Genomic DNA, 25034 nt, shown 5'->3' on the forward strand with positions numbered 1-25034 from the left:
ACATACTACCTCAATTAGCCCGACTAACCGGTGCCTGTATATAGCCTCGCTACTGTATATAGCCTCGCTACTGTATATGGCCTCGCTACTGTATAATGGCCTCGCTACTGTAATTTCACTGTCTTTGTACTGTTGTTTTTATTTCATTACTTACCTATTTTTCACCTAATCCCTTTTTATAATTATATATATTTATTTATTTTTGAAATTGCACTGCTGGTTAGAGCCTGTAAGTAGGCATTTCACTGAAAGGTCTACCTACACCTGTTGTATTCGGTGCACGTGACAAACTTTGATTTGATTTGGAGGGAGCATCATGATTTGGGGCTGCTTTGCTGCCTCAGGGCCTGCTATCATCGACAGAACTTGGGAATGAATTTCGTCAAAACATTTTGCAAGAGAATAATGTTGGGTGATGCAATAGGACAATGACCCAGAACACAGAAGTAAATCAACAGAATGGCTTCAACAGAAGAAAATACGCTTTCTGGAGTGGCTCAGTCGGAGTTCTGACCTCAATCTGATTGAGATGCTGTGGCATGACCTCGAGAGCAGTTCACACCAGACATCCCAAGAATATTGCTGAACTGAAACAGTTTTGTAAAGAGGAATGGTCTACAATTCCTCCTGACTGTTTTGCGGGTCTGATCCACAACTACAGAAAACATTTTGTTGAGGTTATTGCTGCCAAAGGAGGGTCAACCAGTTATTAAATCCAAGGTTTCACATACTTTTCCCACCCTGTGAATGTTCACACTGTGTGTTCAATAAAGACATGAAAATGTATAATTGTTTGTGTGTTATTAGTTTAAGCAGACTGTCTATTGTTGACTTAGATGAAGATCAAATTGTATGACCAATTTATGCAGAAATACAGGTAATTCCAACGGGTTCACATACTTTCTCTTGCCACTGTATCTCCACATTGACATGATTGGTTGGTGGGAGGTGGTACATCCTGTATAAACACAAAGTCACGTCCTTGACTACTTCCTTCCAGCAGTGTGTATCAGGGAGATTCCTAGATGTGAGAAGTGTGCAGGAGGACCTGATAGAAAGGAATGTGTAGTATTGATGTAAAAAGTTGTGTGTATAAACTGTAGGGGTACACATGGTGCTGGAGATCAGATGTGTCCGGTGAGAGAAAGACAGGTTGAGGTTACCAGGATCACAGTAGTGCAGAAGGTGTTGTATGCTGAGGCAGTGAAGAGAGTACTAGAGGAAGATGGGTCCAGGGTGAGGGATCCTGAGAGGATCCCTGTAATTAGGCTGATGTCAAGAGAGTGATAGGAATAACATGCTTCAAGTTTTTTTTAATGTTTTTTTGCGTTCATGGCCATGGTTGTCAACTGTAACGCAGCAATAGAACATAAATCGAAGTGCATAGATGTGGTGGCAGCTGCAGAGAACTACTTGGGAGTATGAGATTTTACTGCAGAAGAGTTACAAGGTGTTTTGAACGATAATATCCAGTCCTCCCAGGCTGTTGGTCTGGTGTAAGATCAGAGGGCCAAAGTTGCGGGATAATGAGGTTTTAATGGGTGTAGGGTCAGTGGTGTAAAGTACTTGAATAGTATTTTACTGGGTGACTTCCAACGTTTACTTTAGTCATTTTCTATTAAGATATCTTTTACTCAAGTATGAGATTAGGTATTTTTTCCACCCCTGTGCAGCACTAGTTAGTAGTTTTTTCCCAAAGCGTAATGAATTCAGACGACAGAGTAGTAGGCGGATACACAGCCAATACAGTACTTAGCTGCATGCATCTATTACAATTGTATGCGGACCGCCATAATGCCAAAGAAGAAGAATACCACTTCCTTCACCACAGCTTTGAGTCTGCTGCGTGAAGCGGAAGAAGTATGAATGCACCGACTACTGCGGAGGTTGCATTGCTGTAAATGCTGCATGGCCGCTGCAGACGTCGGATTGAACATACATCGGGTTTTACTGGTTCGTTGCACGGATAGCGCAGCGGTAATCCGTCTTGTATTTGCAAGGCTAGCTTGTATGTATAGCTTGTAATTTGTCTGGTATTTTTTAGGCTACACTTACTGGGCCTCAGACAATTAACTATCTGGACTTTCGAAGGGGACGTTGTTCCAACAGACTCTCGGGTAGAGTTAGACGAACAGACAACAGGAATATTGGTGGATAGGGTGTTGAACGTGTTATTGACTCTAATAGATAATGTAAAATATTATCCATGATCTTCCTGAAGTAAGATTAGCCTACATCAGACATTTATTTGTCACAATTTAAGTCGAGTTGTGATATTTAAAATTACGTTTGATTGCTCTGGTCTAGCTGTTCTTTATATGCATGCTATGACAAAGAATAACTATTGTACGGTACACATTTACTGTCATTTTTTATTTTATTTGAAGAAACGTTGAAGAAAGAATAGCTTCGACGATGGATCGGGTACGTTTGGTTTACTTTTATTAACAGTATAAAATGTATTGGCCTAGTTTATCTTCGATCTTCCATATCATTCATTCCATTTGAACAGCTGGACAAAAACAATGATGGTAATAAACACTTGGGATATTTTGTCCTTCAGCGAAGTAGCCTACTAGCCTAAAGCACACAGATTGATACAAGGCAATGCGCAACGAGCAGGTAAAGTCAGAACCATGGAGAAATAAGCCAGAATGTTTTTACATGGAAGCCAATCCAGAAACCTATGCCATTACAACCTATGTGTTGTTTGATGCTGTTAGTTCATATGCCTTGAAACAGCCGATACAAGAAGGCAGAGACGGAGAGCACAAAATATTTTGCCTATTTAAATAACGTTTTTTTTTTAAAATCGGACTTCTAAACAAATAGTGATTTAGAGTTACCTCAAGTCGCAAAGAAAACAGAGGCTGCCTCCACTATTTAAGCACCATTTCAACTTCAACATCATCTAATCACCAATACTTAGTCTACTAAATTGACAACTAAAAGATACCAACAGCGATTTAGTCCGATCAACCTAAGCTAAATATGTCTATCCATGGTACTGATATCTGTGTGTGAGTGTAAGTAGAAAAAAACATGTTCACGCACCCAATTTGTAGAGAAACGCTAATGCCATCCTCCTCTTTCATGTTCGCTGAACGGTCTATGACTCTGTCACGCTTGTATTTTTTGTTGTCCTAGGTTACCTGGCTAGAATGTTTGCTCGCCTAGCCTAATTTCCATTCATAGTCAAGGATCTTGTATTTTTTGTTGTCCTAGGTTACCTGGCTAGAATGTTTGCTCGCCTAGCCTAATTTCCATTCATAGTCAAGGATCTTGTATTTTTTGTTGTCCTAGGTTACCTGGCTAGAATACTTGCTCGCCTAGCCTAATTTCCATTCATAGTCAAGGATCTTGTATTTTTTGTTGTCCTAGGTTACCTGGCTAGAATACTTGCTCGCCTAGCCTAATTTCCATTCATAGTCAAGGATCTTGTATTTTTTGTTGTCCTAGGTTACCTGGCTAGAATACTTGCTCGCCTAGCCTAATTTCCATTCATAGTCAAGGATCTTGTATGTTTTGTTGTCCTAGGCTACCTGGCTAGAATACTTGCTCGCCTAGCCTAATTTCCATTCATAGTCAAGGATCTTGTATTTTTTGTTGTCCTAGGTTACCTGGCTAGAATACTTGCTCGCCTAGCCTAATTTCCATTCATAGTCAAGGATCTTGTATTTTTTGTTGTCCTAGGTTACCTGGCTAGAATACTTGCTCGCCTAGCCTAATTTCCATTCATAGTCAAGGATCTTGTATGTTTTGTTGTCCTAGGCTACCTGGCTAGAATACTTGCTCGCCTAGCCTAATTTCCATGCATAGTCAAGGATGCGCCAGGCCAGCTAGTTAATAACCAATTTTCGAAATTATTAATCTTCCTGAGAAGTAACTGAGATGCGCATCGCGCTATGCACTGGTAAAACATTTCATTGGGGCAATTATTATTTTATATGTTGTGTTATATTCCATTATATTATAGTCGTGGGTTTTCAGTATTTCCTGTGCCTATTTAGCTGAAATTCTTTCATAGGATTAAAACAGCACCATAGCTTCCATAAAGTGACCATAGGACTTAAACATTTAACTTAGTATCTGCAACCGGTTTTATTACATGTTACGTGCACATTTCAGTCCACTAAGAACCAACGATGTGCGACCTTTTTGTAGCTTTTCTGATATGGCTCATTTCTTTTCAGGCAAATCTCAGAGTTCTATCTGAACGGGTCAGCAACTTGGAAACTGTACAGCTGCTATATAAACTTAGTTTGTTTGTCCAAAGTCCAGCAGCTAGCCTCTGTAGCTAGCTTGTTAACAACAGTCAGCTGAAAGCAAGCTAGCTAGTTTAGCCTCGTGATTTCGGAAATGTAGCTGTTTACTTTGTGCATATAGCCTACATACTATCGCTGAATGTACGTTTAAACTCAGAATATGCTATTCTGTTCTTTGGAATGTTTTCCGTTTCCTAATGTTTCTTAATTCCTGCCTACAGATGTATTAGACTTTTTTTAAATGTAGACAACATGCATCATTGTTGTATTCTTATTGTATAGGCCCGAGCTGAAGTCCCGGCTGTGTGTTAACTTAATTTAAACTATTAACTTAATAAATAACTTACTAAATAAATGAATAATTTTGAAGAACCTGGTCCTTCTCCCACCAGTTGTGTAGCTACCAGTCCCAGGGGTCCCCTCAAGGAGGTATAGTCACAGACATCTGTAGGGTACATTGCTTTATAAAATAAGCAACAACCGCCTAGACCAATTTCAGGATTTAATTTAATCATATAAATTGACCATATTGTATAGCGTTAATGTTTTATAGGGCTAAATAATGGTAGGCTAACATCAAACCCATGGCCCTCACGCTAGATCTCCTTCTGCCTACATAATATGTTACGGATTCCCTAGTTATTTTTCCTTCCTCCCTAACTGTGCACTTATTCACTTCCCTTCACTGATTGGAAATTAAATGACTGGTATAAAACATATCGTGGATACACCCACTAGCCATGACTCCAATCTAATTGTTTCTCTTTGGTACAATTTTCACAACTCTAAGCACAAAAATCTGTTTCAAGCTTAAAAATATTTTCCTGTCATTTGTTTTTAAACTGCTAAAAACTGAACTACGAAACCAGAATTATATAGTGTGTAGTTTACATTTGTTTTTTTTTTGTACTAAAATAAATTAGTTTATTCCATTCATTATCTGAATGTTGTTGATACACTGTAAGCTGTTGATTTTTAGATGAGGATGCTGTTACAGTAACAAGTCACATAAAGTGGATCTTGAGCAATGTTGCATGGGGCAGAAATTGCACCAGGCTACACCCATACCTTTTTACTGTAGGTTTCTACTACATGTTACAATACAATACAATATATATCTGATGGTTTCTTCTATGTATGTACTGTATATGGATACTGAAACTATGAAACTAACATTTTCTCAACATGCTCCAAGTGGGATAACTAGCAGCAATAGTTCTGGTGTTTAGGTTTTTCATCACTGGTTATTTGAACATATCATGATTTAGCAGGTGTTACCATCTTTCACATTTCGAGAGAGACTGGGGAGCTCTTCATTCCGGTTCTGCTCCTCGTTCTAGCATCTCCTAATCTCTCCCAATATGTATGAACCCAGAACTTAATCGAGTGACTGACCAATTACGTGACACTTAAATTCTGTGTTAACCATCATTAACTCAGGGTGAAAGATGTGTTCAACTCCCCTGAATGTTGAATCAACGGTTCTGAACATCAGACTGGATATTACAAAAATATATACCACTTCCATTTGAAAAATTGGCCGACGTGATTGAGAAACTGTACATATGTGTAAAGTAGTGAACGATGACACACTTCAGGAGAATGGTGCATCCTTATAATACCTCCTGTCAATCATAGATTTAGACTAAAGTAATCGAACGTTTGGTCTAATGATATTCTATGTACAATACTTACTGTGTTTACCAGGACAGAGCTAGTCCGTCCCCCTCCACCCTGCCAGAGTCCCCGGGTTGCAACTCTTCCGGTAGCGCTTTACTGTTGGTTCTGAAGAGGGTGTCGGTGCGGCTGGTCGACTGCAGTAAAACAGCAGGGCAGAGTGGAGCTGTGAGAGAAGGACACGAGGATGGAGATTTGATTTCATCAAGTAAGAACAATGGGGTGTGTGGATTAGACTACAATCTGATTCTGCAACTTCTGTTGATTTGATAAAAAAATATACACTCAGTTACTAGTTTATTAGGTCACCCATCTAGTACTGGGTCGGACCCTCCTTTGCCTCCAGAACAGCCTGAATTCTTTGGTGCATTGATTCTACAAGGTGTCAAACGTTCCCCAGAGATGTTGGTCCATTCTAACGCGATGGCATTTCGCAGTTGCTGCAGATTGGACGGCTACACATTCATGCTGCCAACAGCCCGTTCCATCTCGTCCCAAAGATACTCTATTGGGTTTGCTCAGCAACAATGTTCAGATGCGTTGTAGCGTTCAATCAATGCTCAATTGGTATCAAGGGACCTAAAGTGTGCCTGGAAAACATTCTCCACACCAGATCACCGTACTGTACCGTTGACACCAGGCTGGATGGGTCAATGGACTCACCGCCACATGACCCCACTGTATGTAGGAGCGATCAATTTTTGTGAAAGGGGGGGTGGACCGAATAAACTGTCCGCTGAGTGTATGTTGCTATATTATATGTTTATGGACCCATATTTCCAAAACCTAGTTACTCAATGTCTTTTGTTTCAAAGGGGACTCCCATAACCATCGCTCTTTCAATGGAAGGTACTTATCATCTGGGGAGCCTCAACAACATCATGTTGCTGAAGAGGCAGAGAAGTGTCTCTCCAGATCAGATCACCTCAAGATACACCAGCAGAGAAATACAGTGAAGAAACCTCACCACTGTTACTCTGACTTTGGGAAGAATTTTACTAGACTGAGGTCCTTAATTCACCAGCAGATTCACACTGGAGAGAAACCGTACTGCTGCTCTCAGTGTGGGAGGGGTTTTACTGCATCTAATGCCTTAAAATATCATCTGAAAATTCATACAGGGGAGAGGCCTTATCCCTGCCTTGATTGTGGGAAAAGCTTTGCTAATTCAGGAGGCCTGACCATACACAAGCGTTTACACACTGGAGAGAAACCTTACAGCTGTGAACAGTGTAGGAAGAGATTCAATCAGTCAGGCCACCTGACTACACACCAGCGAACACACACTGGAGAGAGGCCTTATAGCTGTGATCAATGTGGGAAGAGATTCAATCAGTCAGGAGAGCTGACTACACACCAGCGAACACACACTGGCCAGAGGCCTTATAGCTGTGATCAATGTGGGAGGAGATTCAATCAGTCAGGAGAGCTGACTACACACAAGCTAACACACACTGGAGAGAGACCTTACGTCTGTCTATGTGGAAAAGGCTTTGCTCGAGCTTCCACCCTGACTAGACACCAGCGAACACACACTGGAGAGAAACCTTATAGCTGTGATCAGTGTGGAAAGAGCTTTTCTCAAACTTTCTCCCTGACTAAACACAAGCGAACACACACTGGAGAGAAAGAAGCCTTATATCTGTGATCAGTGTGGGAAGCGTTTCAGTCAGTTATGGACCCTTTATTCACACCAGTGAACACACACTGGAGAAGGAACCTTATGTCTGTCCAGGTGGGAAGAGCTTTGTTTATTTAGGGCCAATGAGAGAGAAAAACCCACCAGAAAACAAAAACATGCCCTATTTCCTCTCCCTCCCTTCCAGCACTGGTTTCAGACCCATAAATAAAGGACCAATAGAAAATATCTAGTGAACAGTCATATCCATCTCCCATTCTTAAACAGTTGCCTTAGTCTGATCACCATGGTAACCTCTGTGCAGCATAATATGCAGCTCTGATCTAGGATCAGGTCTCCACTGTGTCTATGTAATATCACACATTGATCTAAATGGATAAATGTTATCACATAAAATGTTATAGTGAACCTGTGTGTGTGTGTGTGTGGGGGGGGGGGGGGGGGGGGGTGTTAATTGTATCTTTCATACACATGATACTATTATGATGTCTTCATGTAGAATAATGTTTCAACAATAGGTGTATATTCATTTTTAAATAAATTATCTTCTAAACAAGAACTTATCACTTTCATTTTTTAAATGTATATCTACATTCATTAAAATGATCCTAAAACTAATCAATGAGGCATTGAATAATATTCATGAGGTCAAGGAAAGAACTATGTATGCTGTCTTGTAACAATAGTTCATGTAATAACTTTTAGATTTAATGTAATAAAACCAGTAAATGTAATATCTTCCTGGTTAATATGATAATTTGTTATAGTATATATATAGTATATAGACTTTTTCCACTTAATGTAATAAGTTACGTTATCAGGTGAGTAACACATTTTTAAATGAATAACATAATGACTTCAACCTGATCATATAACACCTAAACTAATGTTTGTGTTACTACACTAATGTTAATGCACATACCACCCTCCACCAATTACAAACAGTTTTCCCATTGGGGTTTTACCCTATGACAATGTCAGCATACAGGTTATTACTCATGTTTACCCTTTAATCATATTGGAAAGCTTAGATTCACAGCTGTCCATTCAGATCAACAGAACTTTGATCTTCGACCTCTAGAATACAGACTTACCTGTATACACTGAGTGCACAAAATATTAAGAACACTTTCCTAATGTTGAGTTGCCCCCACCCCCCTTTGCCCTTAGAACACCCTCAATTTATTTTTTGAATGGACTCCACAAGGTGTCAAAAGTGTTCCACAGGGATGCTGGCCCATGTTGACTCAATGCTTCCCACAGTTGTGTCAAGTATGCTGGATGTCCTTTAGGTTGCAGTTCTTGAGACAAACCGGTGCTCCTGGCACCTACTACCATACTCTGTTCAAAGGCACTTCAATATGTTTTTCTTGCACATTCAACATCAATGGCACACATACACAATACATGTCTCAATTGTCCCGAAGCTTAAAAATCCCTTTTTAACCTGTCTCCTCCCCTTCATCTACATTGATTTGAAGTGGCTTTAACAAGTGACATCAATAAGTGATTGCATCTTTCACTTGGATTCACCTGTTCAGTCTATGTAATGGAAAGATCGGGTGTTCCTAATGTTTTGTCTTCTCAGTGTATGCCCATTAATAATATGTTATGAATATATTGTGTCATAAAAATGTTGAAATTCCTCACTACATGTAACTATGAGTGTTTCTGTATCTCACTTGTAGAAACGGGCTTGCTACATTTTCTGGTTGTAAGCAAATCACAATATCCAGAATTCATAGCGATTTCAGGACTTGGAGAACCGCCCTGTGAAGGTTTATCCAGTTGATGTGAGAAATATCTAAATGTTTGTTTGTAGCCACAACTTTGAACCAGAGGATTTTGAAAACGGACCTGAAGTCTCAACTCATTGGGTTGCCATGTCGTCCAACATTGAGAAGTGATGCTCTTCTATCAAATAATGTTTTCCCTCTTTTTTTTCCCTCTTCATTTCAAAGATGAAGGCATCCAGTCAGCCAACATCAGAGCAGCAGAAAAGAGGACAAATCGGATGTAAGGTCGCTAACAAACTAGCTAGCTAGTAAACTACATTTGTATATCTAAACCAAAATCTTGCTATCTTTCCTGATACGCTGGCTAGACATTCCAAAGCATATCAATGTAATTAGCCAGCTGTTATCTGGCTTTGTGATTTGTTAGTTTTTGAGCTTGTTAGGTATTAGTAAGGAGGGGATTATCTGGGTGACTAACTGGTGTCTGTTGGGGGTGTGTATCAGTGGAGGCTCCTCCGTAGGAAGGGGAGGACCATCCTCAGTGATTCTTCAGAAACATTTAAATTGTAAAACATTGAAGTTATCCTTTTTAGATGAAACTATACTAAATATAATCACGTTACAAAGTAATTGATTAAAACATCTCCGCATGTGTATTTCCCACCGTGACGCATGGAGGAGGAGGTGTTATGGTGTGGGGGTGCTTTGCTGGTGACACTTATTTATTTATTTAGAATTCAAGGCACACTTAACCAGCATGGCTACCACCGCATTCTGCAGCGGTATGCCATCCCATCTGGTTTGGGCTTAGTGGGACGATCATTTGTTTTTCAACAGGACAATGACCCAACAAACCTCCAGGCTGTGTAAGGGCTATTTTACCAAAAAGGAGAGTGATGGAGTGCTGCATCAGATGATTTGGCCTCCACAATCCCCAGGCCTCAACCAAATTGAGATGGTTTGGGATGAGTCGGACCGCAGAGTGAAGATAAATTATAGATAATACGTATCGGTGCTCATCAGCCATTGGACATAAACATTACACAACAAGTTGGAAAAAGCTAATTCAACAATGAGTGGTTTGAAAGGAATCAGTGTATAACTGCAAGCGTTGCAAAGCAATCACTAGCCAACTATTCAGTGGAGAGGGTGTGTGGTCCAAGTCTGGTCTCTTTTCCAAGCTTAAAAGGATAAACATACAACATCGTGGGCCAGAAACTGTTGAATATATTGGCCATGCTGTCAATCCAGCAGGACTTCTGCCGCGTTTAAAACAACTGGAAACTGAACTGGGAAATGTCAGACTTCAATGAGTTCAAGACAACTGGGAACTCAGAAAAACGCAAGCTCCGACCGGGAAAATACGTGTTGAATGGTCATCCACCTCGGAATTCCAAGTCAGAAACTCTGGCCTCTTTTTCTAGAGTTCCGATCTGAAGATCACTGACGTCAAGATACAACCTTGTTTTTTCCCCAGTTTTCAGTTGACTTGAAAGTATCATAAATCCAGAGGAAGACAGACTTTGATGACACAATTTGCCCATGCCACCTTCCTGTTCAAGTGAGCATAGCACAAAGTGAGTCCAAAAATGTATTGTATGCTGCTGCATAAATGATAATATAATATGCTCAGCAACAATATGCCAGGGAGATATGTATACTGTAGCTAAGAAAGTAATACTAAATGTATGTTGTGTAGTAAGCTGTTAGTAGCCCATGTGCTTTACCCTAATAATTTGATCCCTTACCCCCTCATAACTTAGCCTACTGTTCTGACATGTAGCCTATAGCCAGTTTTCAGAGAAATATCATCAAATATTGTAAAAGCTTTCATTGTCTGCTTATATGCCCCCTTTATTTATCCTATGATTCTGACTTGGTGTACAGGGATGATACTGTAAGAACGGCGCATGTTCTGAATTCTGTTCCTGTTCATTTTAGAAGTGCTAAACAAATAGTTATGTGACTACGCCCATGTTTACGTTGACTACTACTATGTTGCTCATCGTCTTAATCAAAATTTGATTGCCTCTTATCTGCTCATTGTTCCCCATCATTCCCCTTGGGTTTCTGTACAGGTCTTTGTGACATCAGCTGATGTAAGAAGGGCTTAATAAATACATTTGATTGATTATGCCATAGTTTGTACATCTCAATTGTCAGTAGAAACCACATTTGCAAGTCAGCCATATCAGCATTCTTTTTTTTTTAAGGAGGTAAATGAGGCTGAATGAAATGTTTCGCTGCCCGACAAGGCTCTGCTGATAGCCAGGTGTAGCATGACAAGGATTCACTCCATGGTGCTGAAAAGAAAGCTCTTCTGCTGGGACAGCTTTATGTAGGCCTTAATAGTTTGTGGGAACCAGTTGTCACTGTTATAGTGCAATTAATGTATTGTTTAGTGTTGTGTTGTTGCCTTGATGGCATTCATCCCCCTCAAAAAACGTAGGCTTTGCCCCACCAAGATTTACATGCTAAAATGGCCATTGTGTATGGCCACTGCAGAAGTCTGATTGAACATAAATCGGACTTAACTGGTTCACTGCACCGATCGCTCATCGGTAATCAGTATGTTATTTACGAGGCTACTCTTAATGGGCCTCAGCCAATAACCACAGCTGGACTCTGGAAGAGAACGTTGTCAGAGAGGAAGAGGCAAAGTGAGAGGCCCAACTCAAGGGAAAATCTGTCTCCCTCCAGCAGGTGGTGTTTGTCAGTTTTTTTCGCCCACCAAGCAAGGAGTTTTTGTATGGAGGTCAATGAGAGTGTTGAATTTGGTCATCAAAAACGAATGGCTTATTTGATTGAAGTTTCTTAGCCTGCACTCACAGGACTGCTACAAGCTTTTGGCAGGTCGCTTTTGCGTCTTCCATTAAGGACCGCTATAAGCGCTAGAAAGCCATCTAGCCATGAGCTAATTTGAAAGACGATAGCAAGGAATTTCTCTAATCTCAAATTCAGCCTGCCACCTTCCAGCAAACCACAGCCAGGCGGAGGCTGCAAGCTATTTCTGTTGTTTCTATACATACCTTAGATTTGTTTTGATTTTAATTTGTTGTAACTTGCAAATGTAAAAACAATACAACCACACATGGACATAATGCATTTGCAATCATTGAGGATGACACAAAAGATGTGATACAAATAATAATTTAAAGTTTAAATAGATTAATGATATTGATTATGCCAATTTATGTTTTGACATGAATTTAACATACTATATATATATTTGAGGCAATACAGCAGTTATATCCTAACAATAAATGACTCCCTAAACCGCCTCACCCACTTGAAGAGAGGTGTTGATGACTAAGAACAGTAGGTGGCGGCACATTTTAAACACCACAGAAGAAGCCGGAAAGCATCAACAGGAAGTACTTTGTTACCATCCTCTATCTAGTTTTCAAACCAAACACATTTCCACATCCTTTCCCAGGATGTTTCTAATGTAAGATTAGTCTAAATTAGACGTTTATTTGTCACAATTTAAATCGAGTTTTATATTTAAAAAGGTGTGTTCTAGCTTTTCTTTAACTGAACGCTGTGACAAAGAAAGTAACTGTATCGTAACTCTTACTGTCATGTTTATATTTGAAGAAACGTTAAAGAAAGAATACAGTTGTTTCCATGATGGATCGGGTAAGTTTGGTTGACTTATGAACAATCTGTTTTCTGTGGTGTATGAAATGTCAAGGCCTATTTTTCATCATCTTTGATCTTCCATGTCTATTCGTTCCATTTGAACAGCTGGACAAAATAAACAATGGTGGTAATAAACACTTGGGATATTTTGTCCTTCAGCAAATTAGCCTACTAGCCTAAAACACACAGATTGATACAAGGCAATGCGCAACAAGCAGGTAAAGTCAGAACCATGGAGAAATAATGAGGGCAAAGCTACAACTTGCAGTAGTGGTGCGTGGGTAAAAGCGTCAGACAAGCCAAGCATGAAAAATAGCCATATTACTACCTGCGTTGTTTGTTATATAACCTGTTAGTTCATAAGCCTTGACACAGCTGAGACAAGAAGACAGTGGCAGAATACATTCAACCAGACCTTTGTTACATCATAAAACTAGAGAGCAACATCTGTCCTGTTAAGTTCACAGTTACAACCTACAGAATGATACAGCAAGTTAATGTTTCCAACGTTTTCGGACTACTAAATGTTGCACCCCTGCCAAAAACGATTTAGTTAGATAAACGTAGGCTAAATATGATGCGTCTATCCATGGTACTGATTTCTGTGTGTACATTGCGAGTAGAAAAAAACATGTTGACTCACCTTAACTTGTGGAGAAATGCCGTCCTCATCTTTCATGTTCCCTGAACGGTCTATGAGTCAGTCATACAGTACACACTTTTAGTTTTTGTTGTCTTTGGCTTCCTTGCTAAGATAAATGACCACCACAAAAATTATTTTGTTTTATATTCCATTATATTGTAGTCGTGAGTTGTTCAGTATTTTCTGCGCCGATTTGGTAAAAATGATTGCAGCGGATTAAAACGACACTAGCTTCCATAAAGTGACCATTGGACTTAAATGTTTGTTTGACTACCTTTTGTAGATGCAACAGTTTTTATTACATTTATAATGTATCTCTCTCGCATGCACATTTATGTCCATTAATACCTTTTTGTAGCATTTCTGGCAATGCCAACTAAGTTTCAGACAAATCTAACTAACTAACTTATCTATAGTTCTATCTAACCTGGTCAGCAACTTGGATGCTTGGCAACAATACAGTTGCTATTCGCTAAAGTTAGCCTCTGTAGCTAGCTATCTAACGAAAAGGCAAATAAATGTAGCTATCTGTAATTGTTGATGGAAGGTTTGTTACACAAATAACTAAAGCCATTAGCTTGCTAGCAGACAACAGCTGAACATCGACAGAAAAGCTAGCTAACGATAGCAAGTTCACGTCCAAATGCCGCTCGTAGCTATGTTTTGTGGCAAAATGTACATCCGTTTTTTTTAAATGCCACACTGCTGCCTTAGAATACCTTAGAATGCAATGGTCTTCTGCAACGCTAGCTACTCCATAGTCCAAGCTACGGTAAACGCTAGCTAGCTACTCCATAGCTACGGTAAACACTAGCCATATTTCACTGTCAGACAGGACACAACTCAATCTTGCTGAGAAAACAAATCAAATCAGATTTTATTGGTCGCATACATATACTTAGCAGATCTTATTGCAGGTGTAGCGAAATGCTTGTGTTCCTAGTTCCAACAGTGCCGTAATATCTAATAATCCACAACAATAATGTTACATACATCTAAAAGTTTAAAAAAATGATTTAAGAAATATATAAATATTAGTCCAGAGTATAAATACAGTACATTCATAAGTATGTGGACACCCCTTCAAATTATTGAATTTGGCTATTTCAGCCACACCTGTTGCTGACAGGTGTATAAAAATGAGCACATCGCCATGCAATCTCCATAGACAAACATTGACAGTAGAATGGCCTTACTGAAGACCTCAGTGACTTTCAACGTGGCACCACCACCTTTCCTACAAGTCAGTTTGTCAAATATCTGCCCTGCTAGAGCTTCCCCGGTCAACTGTAAGTGCTGTTATTGTTATTAAGTGGAAAAGTCTAGGAGCAACAATGGCTCAATCGAGGAGTACGCCACACAAGCTCACAGAACGGGAACGCTGAGTACTGAAGTGCGTAACGCGTTAAAATCATCTGTCCTCGGTTGCAACACTCCCTACCGAGTTCCAAACGGCCTCTGAACGCAATGTCGGCACAACTGTTCGTCAGGAGTTTCATGAAATGGGTTTCCATAGCTGAGCAGCCGCACACAAGCCTAAGATCACCTTGAGCCAGTCGCGGTTCGAGCTTGTATGGCTCCCTGGGCGAGCCATACAAAGCTTTCAGCTTTGAAAGCTCCTCTGCTTCAGCTACGGTCACTGGAAGAGTAAGACAAATTCTGAGGTCTGGGGTCTCCGGCGCCGGTCCACAGTCCGGTTCTACAAAGGCGGAGGGATCAGCGTAAAGAGGGGGGGCTGCATCCAGAACCGGAGCCACCACCAAGGGTAGATGCCCACCCGGACCCTCCCCTATAGGTTCAGGTTTGCGGCCGGGAGTCCCAAACTTTTTTGGGGGGTACTGTCACGCCCTGACCTTAAATATAAAGAAAACAGAGATATCTTGGTTAGGTCAGGGCGTGACTAGGGTGGGTACACTAGTTTTTGTATTGTTTAGGGTTTTTTGTAGGTCTAGGTGATTGGTATGTCTATGGTGGCCTGATATGGTTCCCAATCAGAGGCAGCTGTTTATCGTTGTCTCAGATTGGGGAATCATATTTAGGTAGCCATTTCCCTTTGGTGTTTGTGGGATCTTGTTCTATGTTTAGTTGCCTGTCTGCCCTATTCGTATAGCTTCACGTTTCGTTCGATTGTTTGTTGTTTTGTTAGTTGAGTTTCAGTTATTAAATATTACGTGGAACTCTACTCATGCTGCGTCTTGGTCTCATCTTTATGACGAACGTCACAAGTCCTGAGTTTCCCAAATTAATTTTCTTCTTAGAACAGAGTTTGCAGCAGAAATGGCTGTTGTTGTTTTTTCAGAATACACCAGACAACTTCTAGGGATTTTTTTCACCACTCACCAAGGTCTTCCTGAAATACTGGTGGTGGCAACATCTTCCTTCACTCTCATTCCCTGGGGAAACAAAGTTAGGTGGTACCTCACTTGGTCCTGTGCAAACAAGCTGTGTCTGAATTCTGTCAGTCAGCAGGGTCTGTAGACAGTGATTCATCCTCAGCAGCAGGATCTGTAGACAGTGATTCATCCTCACCAGCAGGGTCTGTAGACAGTAATTCATCCTCAGCAGCAGGATCTGTAGACAGTGATTCATCCTCAGCAGCAGGGTCTGTAGACAGTGATTCATCCTCACCAGCAGGGTCTGTAGACAGTGATTCATCCTCAGCAGCAGGATCTGTAGACAGTGGTTCATCCTCAGCAGCAGGATCTGTAGACAGTGGTTCATCCTCAGCAGCAGGGTCTGTAGACAGTGGTTCATCCTCAGCAGCAGGGTCTGTAGACAGTGGTTCATCCTCAGCAGCAGGGTCTGTAGACAGTGATTCATCCTCAGCAGCAGGGTCTGTAGACAGTGATTCATCCTCACCAGCAGGGTCTGTAGACAGTGATTCATCCTCAGCAGCAGGATCTGTAGACAGTGGTTCATCCTCAGCAGCAGGATCTGTAGACAGTGATTCATCCTCAGCAGCAGGATCTGTAGACAGTAATTCATCCTCACCAGCAGGATCTGTAGACAGTGATTCATCCTCAGCAGCAGGGTCTGTAGACAGTGATTCATCCTCAGCAGCAGAATTTGGTGGGATGCTGCTACAGGCGTTTCTAAAGGAGAGCACATGGGCATTAGTTTACGCATGTTATTCACAACATTTATAGTGGTGGAACATCCCACATACATACCCAGTAATAATAAAATCGTAATTGTTACCAACAATATGGAAACTTAAAACTTTGCGAAAGGGAGATTATTTATTCTGTTTGTTACGCAGGGATGCACACACATGTGCGTGCACACAAACCCACCTGAAGAATCCTGCTGGGGAGAAGTGGAAGCAAATGGGTCTTCATCCTCAGACAATATTTGTGGAGACACCTGTGTGGCTGAGCAGGTGGGCGGCTCCTCATCCTGAGGCTCCGAGATAATTTCTGAAGAGGCCTGTGTGGCTGAGAAGGTAGATAGCACCTCATCCTGGCCAATGCCAGAGGGTGCTCCAAAATATTTCAGAAGTGCCCCTTAATTTGCACTTAAACACTGTTTTATATTATTCTTAACGATTTCGCAAACCAGAAAAAAATGCAACTATGTCTGTGAAACTATATATTAACAGTATTATGAATTAATTGTGGTTTATTTGGTAGCATTTCATAGTGTGACTGATTTGACTAATCCCCCACTCCCCCTACCTCGGGCTTCCAGTGGGGAGACCTGAGGTCAACCTACCCCTGTCCCACTTCTCCATCTCGTACTTCTGAGTGGGAGACCTTCCCAGGCAGTAGCCTGCCTAGCTCCCAACCTAGAATCAGGGCGCCCACTCCGACAAGGTTAATTGACCCACAGTCCCACACGGTGACATGATATCATTGACGTGACGTGCAAATGAGCGATAGAAAACCGATCGCGCATGTGTCATCATTCCAAAAAAATGATTGGGCCCATACCTAAATCCGCCACTGCGCAATGCCAAGTCTCGGCTGGAGTGGTGTAACATGGTGACCAGACCGGACACATCGTGTGCGCGAGCGTCGCAAAATAAATGTCGAAATCCATGTTATTCAATTATTGCCCCCACACTGCTCGCGCCCACGAGCGTCTGCGTTGCGTTGCCAAGGGCTAAAATAGAAGTAATTCCTATTTCTGACGCAGATCGCGCTGAAAGTCCTGCCTCTCCCATCTCCTCATTGGTTTATAGAAGCAGGTACCCACGTGCCATTTCCTCATTGGTTATACTCACATGGGTGATTGAAAGACAAAGTGTTTTGAAGTGTTTTGCCGGTTGTCGTGGTAAAAGTGTAGATGCCAATCAGGGATTTTTTTTATAAGTTCAAAGATGAAAAGGCCTGGAAGGAGGAGAGATGACTAGAAATTATTCGGTTGGCTGTTTTATGTGTGGATTAATTGTCGGAGTAGAAGACCTTGTGCATTTCAGGTAAAATAACAACTCAATGTTTATATCCCAGGACAAATTAGCTAGCAAGTGCAAGCTAACTAGCTAAATTGCCATACATGTAATGCTTTTCGACCTGTCCCCAAATTAATGTAATTGGTTCAGAGTTTGTTTTGATATTTTAACCTGTGTGTCATGATCGCGTTTGGTGTAGGGGGACAAAATGCATTTATGCACGATAGCGCACGATGGTGCACGCACGCAGCTGGTTTGGATTCCGTGTAAGGCTCGCTGCCGACGGACAAATCTTGGTTTGGCAGATGTCAGGAGAACGCTACCTGCCCCAATGCATAGTGCCAACGGTAAAGTTTGGTGTAAGATAAATTATTGTCTGGAGCTGTTTGTCATGGTTCTGTCCATTAATTCTAGTGAAGGGAAATCTTAACGCTACAGCAAACAATGACATTCTAGACCATTCTGTGCTTCCAACTTTGTGGTAACAGTTTGCAGAAGGCCCTTTCCTGTTTCAGCATGACAATGCCCCCCTTGCAAAAAACAAGTTCCATACAGCAATAGTTTGTCAAGATTGTTGTGGAAGAACTTGACTGGCCTGCACAGAGCCCTGACCTCAACCCCATCAAACACCTTTGGGATGAATTGCAATGCCGACTGCGAGCCAGGCCTAATCGGCTAACATCAGTGCCCGACCTCACGAATGCTCTTGTGGCTGAATTGAAGCAAGTCCCTGCAGCAATGTTCCAACCTTAATTGGAAAGCCTTCCCAGAAGAGTGGAGGCTGTTATAGCAGCAAAGGGGGTACCACATGCATTTGGAATGAGATGTTTGACGAGCAGGTGTCCACATACTTTTGGTCTTGTAGTAGATGTGATGAGATAGTCGTGTACATCCTACACAGGGACACTCTAAGTCAATCTTAAATGAATCATTGTTTATTATCAGCATGCTCTAGAGGTCAAAGTCAAACTTAGGATGCATAAAGTACCGTTCTGAAGGTATCTCCCTCAGGGCAGTCCCGTTAGATCTCTTATATACTGGTTACAGACACGTTACAGAGTTCATAGGGTTGGTTCCGGCATGTCTGGCACAGTCTCATCTCTATCATAACTTATAGAACATATTCTGGCCGTTCTGCCAGATGGTCCTGAGGAGGGGGTCATGTTGCCCCCCTTCATATTTTTACCAAGTACAGGCAGGATTATTAGGATTAGAAGGATTATTTATAACACTATGAACATTTTGAAGACTGTTCTTCACATGATAACATTTTCCATCACAGGATGTATAGACATTATGGACAGTATGTGTATAGAATTACTGGAATATCTGTAAAATGCGTAGGATTGAGTCGTGATCTGATTTTCCGAAGGGTGAGCAAATATAGATGTAAACAGCACGTTGTTCATTGCATGCTTGTTAGCACCAGAAAAACATCAGAATAACTCTGCAACACTTTAGGCTAGAAACAAGCTGTAAATGGCACCAGAAAGACGTGGCTCTATTGTACATGGGGATAACTGTATAAATTGATATTCATTTAATTTCGGGGGAAAGTAAAAACAAATTGATGGATTTGGCTTTAAATAGTACATAATAATGAGCAGCAGTAGTTTAGGTGTTTTGGTTTTTCCTCTGGTTATTATGACAAATCACGTTTTCGCAGGTGTTGGCGTCCTCTGAATTTTGGAAAGGGGAGGGGATATTCGGCCTGTATCTTGAAAGAGAGGGTGGAGCTCCTTGTTCCAGCGTCTCTTAAGCTCTCTTCTTATCACGTATGAACCCAGAACTAAATTGAGCGGTTGACCAATTCATGAGACATTAGTTTTGTGTAAACCAAGATTAACTCAGGGGTGAAAGATGTGTTCAACTCCAATGAATGCTCAATCAAAGCTTCTGAACATAAGACGGGGCATTAGAATTGTTATACATTTGTGGAAAGTAGTGAACGATTACACACTTCAGGAGAAAGGAGGTATTATTAGGATGCACCAATCAATCAGAGATTTAGACTAAAGTAATCAAATGTTTGGTCTAATGATATTCTATGTACAATACTTCCTGTGGTCACTAGGACAGAGCTAGTCCGTCCCCCTCCACCCTGCCGGAATCCCCTGGTCACAACTCTCCTGGTAGCTTCTTACTGCTGGGTCTTAAGAGGGTGTTTGTGCGGCTGGTCGACTGCAGGAAAATACCAGGGCAGAGTGGAACTGTGAGAGAAGGACACGAGGAGGGAGATCTGATTTCATCAAGTAAGAACAATGGGGGGTGTGGATCAGACTACAATCTGCTTCTGCAACTTCTGTTAATTCATTGATTAACAGTATACATGTATGGAGGGGTGTGTGCCTAATAAACTGGCCACTCCACTGAGTGTATATTGATGATGAGGGCGGCAGGTAGCCTAGTGGTTAAGAGCGTTGGGCCACTAATCAAAAGGTTGCTGGTTCGAATCTCTGAGCCGACAAGGTGAAAAATCTGTCTGTGCCCTTTTTATATTTAACCTTTATTTAACGAGGCAAGTCAGTTAAGAACAAACTCTTATTTTCAATGACGGCCTAGGAACAGTGGGTTAACTGCCTGTTCAGGGGCAGAACGACAGATTTGTACCATGTCAGCTTGGGGATTTGAACTTGCAACCTTCCGGTTACTAGTCCAACGCTCTAACCACTAGGCTACTAACCCTTGAGCAAGGTACTTAACCCTAATTGCTCCTGTAAATTGCTCTTTATAAGAGCACCTGCTAAATAACAACAAAAAAAGTTATAGGTTTTGAAAATATGGGTCCATAAACAAATACTAACTATTCAATGTCTTTATTTTACAGGGGACACCCCGTACTGTTGTTCTCTTAGTGGGAGGGGCTTATCATCTGGGGAGCCTCAACATCCTGTTGCTGACGAGACAGAGAAGAGTGTCTCCAGATCAGAACATCTCAAGAAACACCAGCAGAGACGTACACGGAAGAAACCTCACCACTGCTGCTCTGACTGTGGGAAGAGTTTCACAAACCAGAGTGGCTTCATTATTCACTGTGATCAGTGTGGGAAGAGTTTTGCTGCATCTAACACCTTGAAATCTAATGTAAGAATTCATACAGGGGAGAAGCCTTATCCCTGTCTTGATTGTGGGAAAAGCTTTGTTAGTGCAGGAGCCTTAACTGTACACCAGCGAGTACACACTGGAGAGAAGCCTTATAGCTGTGATCAGTGTGGAAAGAGCTTCAATAAGTCAGTCCACCTGACTACACACCAGCTAATACACACTGGAGTGAAGCCTTATAGCTGTGATCAGTGTGGGAAGAGCTTCAATAAGTCAGTCCACCTGACTACACACCAGCGAACACACACTGGAGAGAAACCTTATAGCTGTGATCAGTGTGGGAATAGCTTTGCTGTAGCTTCCTCCCTGACTAGACACCAGGTAACACACACTGGAGAGAAACCTTACAGCTGTGATCACTGTGGGAAGAGCTTTGCTGTAGCTTCCTCCCTAACTAGACACCAGGTAACACACACTGGAGAGAGAACCTATGTCTGTCTATGTGGGAAGAGCTTTGCTCTAGCTTCCACCCTGACTGCACACCAGCGAACACACACTGGAGAGAAGCCTTATAGCTGTGATCAGTGTGGGAAGAGCTTTGCTGTATCAGAAAAACGAACTATACATCAGCGAACACACACTGGAGAGAAGCCTTATAGCTGTTATCAGTGTGGGAAGAGCTTTGCTGTATCAGAAAAACTAACTAGACACCAGCGAACACACACAGGAGAGAAGCCTTATAGCTGTGATCAGTGTTGGAAGAGCTTCAATCAGTCAGTCCACCTGACAACACACCAACTGACACACACTGGAGAGAAACCTTACAGCTGTGATCAGTGTGGGAAGAGCTTTGCTGCAGCTTCCACCCTGAATCGACACCATCGAACACACACTGGAGAGAAGCCTTACAGATGTGATAACTGTGGAAAGAGCTTCAGTCAATCAGGGAGCCTGATTTCACACCAGCGAACACACACTAGAGAGAAACCCTATGTTTGTCTATGTAGGAAGCGCTTTGCTCATTTAGGGAATATGAGAAAACACCAGAAAGCTAAAATGTGCCGTATTTCCTCTCCCTCCTATCTGTCACCGGTTCCAGATCCATAAATAAAGGATCAATAGAAAACATCTAGTGAACAGTCATATCCATCTCCCATTCTTAAACAGTTGCCTTAGTCTGATCACCATGGTAACCTTTAGAGCATAATATGCAGCTCTGATCTAGGATCAGGTCTCCCCTGTGTCTCTGTAATATTACACATCTAAATGGATAAATGTTATCATAGGAAATGTCAGTGAACCCGTGTGTGTGGGGGGAGGGGGTGATGTTGATAATTGTATATTTTCATATACTCATGATATTATTAAATAGGTGTATATTCATGTATTCAATTGATCAATAAACTTCTAAACAAGAAGTTATCACTTAAACTGTATGTTTTATATATCTATATTGATTAAAATATTCCTAAAACGAATCAATAATACATTGGATAATAATATCCATGAGGTCCAGGTAAGAACTATGTGTACTGTGTCTTGTAACAACGGTTAATGTACTAACTTTTAGATTTATAATGTAATAAAACCGGTAAATGTAATATCTTCTTGCTTAATATGATAACGTAACTTATTACATTAAGTGGAAAAAGTTATCAGGTGAGAAACAACTTTTTAAATGAATATCGTAACACCTAAACCAATATTTGATGTGTTACTTCACTTATGTTAATGCACATACTGCCCTCCACTAATTGCAAACCCACAAACACAAACCTATGCACCTGTGCTCATACACTAACACACACAAGCACACATTGATAAAAAAAAAAAATACCTGAATTAATCTGTAGGCCTTATAGTCAATGAGTCAGGGGGCTCACTTGGGGTGAACATTTTTAAGGTCAATGTCCCAAGAGTTGAAAATGGGTTCTATAATTGCAGCTTTCTGTGTGCTATCACTATTTCTATTCATCCCATTACATTTTTTTGGTAGCATCCAATAAGCCAACATCAGCGTAGAGGATGTCTGATGTAAGGTAGCTAGCGACCTAGCTAGCTAGCGAACAACATTTGTTTATCTAAACTAAAGTCTTGCTTGCTTTCCTGATACGCTGGCTAGACATTCCAAAGCATATCAATGTAATTAGCCATCTGTTATCTGGCTACCCACAAACAGGGAAACAGATCCCAATCAACGGTGTTATCACATGCTCCACTAAGGCAGTTATTTGTCTTATAACTTGTCCTTGTGGTAAAAATTATGTGGGTAAAACAAAGTGCGAAATAAAAGTAAGTAAGTATCTCAGAGCATCGTAGCACCATTAGGTGCAAAAACTTGACTTACCCAGTTGCGGCCCACTTCTTGGAGGCAGGCCACTCGATTTCGTCTCTGCGTTATATTGGCATCGAACATGTCACCCTCCCTAGGAGAGGGGGTGACCTTAATAATTTTTTGTTAAAACGAGAGGCTGCCTGGATCTTTAACTTAAAGACCCTTGTTCCCTTCGGTCTCAACGTAGACTTTGATCTGAAGCCATTCTTGTGATTATTGTGACTTTGCCATTGTAATTGTTTGTACGCTTGTGTAGTCTAAAATGAATCTATGATCGTATGCTATCCATTTGTTGTTTGTATGTTGTTCTTTGTATGCCATTTTAATATTTGAGAATTAACCAATGATATTAGGCCACTCTTGGCCATGATTACAGACACCGGTAATTACATTTTTGCATCTGAGTTCCTACAGTGTGCGGCTCTCTTTTATTTTCACGCGAGTCTTGAGTCACCACTCGGAGTACTATGAGATACAACTATCTAGGTTTACTGTTATCAATTTATTAAAAGGCTAAGTGACAAGCTAATATCCTGCAATCAATGATCTAGTATTAAACATAAGCATCTCTGGGTTAACTATCTAATGTTAGCTAAATGTAGTATTGAATAAATTGTCTGAATTTCTTTAAATTGACAATTCTGTGACCTGTCATGGGCAAGTTTTAAAATTACACAATAGGTGTCAGCAAGAGATGTGCATTAGCGGTGGTGCGCGCTAGTGGCGTTTCAATCTGTGACATCACTTGAAATAGTGGCTTTTGTGGAGCGTTGGGTAACGATGCTTCGAGGGTGACTGTTGACGTGTGCAGACCGACCTGGTTCGCGCCCAGGTCGGGGCGAGGGGACGGACGTAATGTTTATACTGTTGACCCGGATCACTGGTTGCTGCAGAAAGAGGTGTGAAATGTCTCGTCAGGGTAAGCCTATTGGAAATCACCTATGGGGGAAAAATGAATGTTGGAAAACAATTGAACCATTTCCCTGTTTGGCCACTAGGTTTTGTGGGTTTTATGTGGTGGGGCTCTATAGAGAGAAAGAGTAATGCCATATTTTTATAGGCACTAATTTTGCCATGGTTCGCTGGACAAAGCCTATGGGGAAATTAATGGTGTTTTTGGATGAATGCCGAAAATAAGGTCTGTTGTAAACACAGGTTTAGATGTTATATGTTTTGTTATACAATCTATCGGCGAACGTCACTTCTTGTGAATTTTGACGTATTTAAGTAATTTAAAAAAGCACATCACAAAGGCTTCATAATTCATAAAGGTCATATTAACTGACTGCTATTATCTCATAGAACAAAACGTATGAGGTCTCCTTAGGCTGTGCTAACTATTTTCTGTGTTTATTCCAAAACGCCAATTTTCCCCCATAAATGTTTCCTATTGGGATGGCTGAACGAGCCAAAGGAAACTAATTTCCGAGTTTTAAAACTACAAACTGCCGAGCTTTAAAGCTCTTTATAGCTTGACATTGACATGATTGGTAAGTGTAGGAGGGGTACTTCCTGTATAAACACGAATTCCCTTCCTTGATTACTTCCTTCCAGCATCCATGATGTGAGAAATGTGCAGGAGGACCTGAAAGAAAGGAATGTGTAGTATTGATGTAAAAAGTTGTGTGTATAAACTGTAGGGGTACACATGGTGCTGGAGATCAG

At 41.1% G+C, this 25034-nt stretch overlaps 2 protein-coding genes and 1 pseudogene across 3 annotated transcripts; all 3 read left to right on the forward strand.

Moving 5' to 3' along the window:
* The first annotated feature begins 1000 nt into the window (after nucleotides 1-1000).
* Nucleotides 1001-7783, forward strand: LOC110487494 (zinc finger protein 239-like). 2 transcript variants are annotated; one of them, XM_036941946.1, is made up of 3 exons: nucleotides 1001-1977; nucleotides 5973-6150; nucleotides 6758-7783. In XM_036941946.1, exons 1-3 carry the CDS (start codon nucleotides 1867-1869, stop codon nucleotides 7588-7590), a joined length of 1122 nt encoding a protein of 373 aa, XP_036797841.1. In that variant the 5' UTR covers nucleotides 1001-1866; the 3' UTR covers nucleotides 7591-7783. The 2 variants fall into 2 exon arrangements, 1 of the variants encoding a protein (XP_036797841.1); XR_005035648.1 differs by lacking the exon at nucleotides 1001-1977 and adding an exon at nucleotides 3039-3913.
* Nucleotides 7784-12851: 5068 nt separating this feature from the next.
* The window catches only part of LOC110514160, a 209545-nt pseudogene continuing 197362 nt past the window's right edge, over nucleotides 12852-25034 (forward strand).
* LOC110513420 (zinc finger protein 2 homolog) lies at nucleotides 16859-22456 on the forward strand. Its single transcript, XM_036941927.1, has 3 exons — nucleotides 16859-16981; nucleotides 20067-20244; nucleotides 20820-22456. The coding sequence occupies exons 1-3, from the start codon at nucleotides 16874-16876 to the stop codon at nucleotides 22139-22141; spliced, it is 1608 nt and encodes a 535-aa protein (XP_036797822.1). The 5' UTR covers nucleotides 16859-16873; the 3' UTR covers nucleotides 22142-22456.

Source organism: Oncorhynchus mykiss, chromosome 13 (assembly GCF_013265735.2).
Source record: "Oncorhynchus mykiss isolate Arlee chromosome 13, USDA_OmykA_1.1, whole genome shotgun sequence".
NCBI classification, from domain to species: Eukaryota; Metazoa; Chordata; class Actinopteri; order Salmoniformes; family Salmonidae; genus Oncorhynchus; species Oncorhynchus mykiss.

Coding starts and splice junctions, on each gene's coding strand:
- LOC110487494 (XM_036941946.1), top strand. CDS start 1,867: ATGCACCGACTACTGCGGAGGTTGCATTGCTGTAAATGCTGCATGGCC. Junction 1,978..5,972: donor GTTGCACGGATAGCGCAGCG/GTAATCCGTCTT, acceptor TGTGTTTACCAG/GACAGAGCTAGTCCGTCCCC. Junction 6,151..6,757: donor TGGAGATTTGATTTCATCAA/GTAAGAACAATG, acceptor TTTGTTTCAAAG/GGGACTCCCATAACCATCGC.
- LOC110513420 (XM_036941927.1), top strand. CDS start 16,874: ATGTGCGTGCACACAAACCCACCTGAAGAATCCTGCTGGGGAGAAGTG. Junction 16,982..20,066: donor ACACCTGTGTGGCTGAGCAG/GTGGGCGGCTCC, acceptor TGTGGTCACTAG/GACAGAGCTAGTCCGTCCCC. Junction 20,245..20,819: donor GGGAGATCTGATTTCATCAA/GTAAGAACAATG, acceptor TTTATTTTACAG/GGGACACCCCGTACTGTTGT.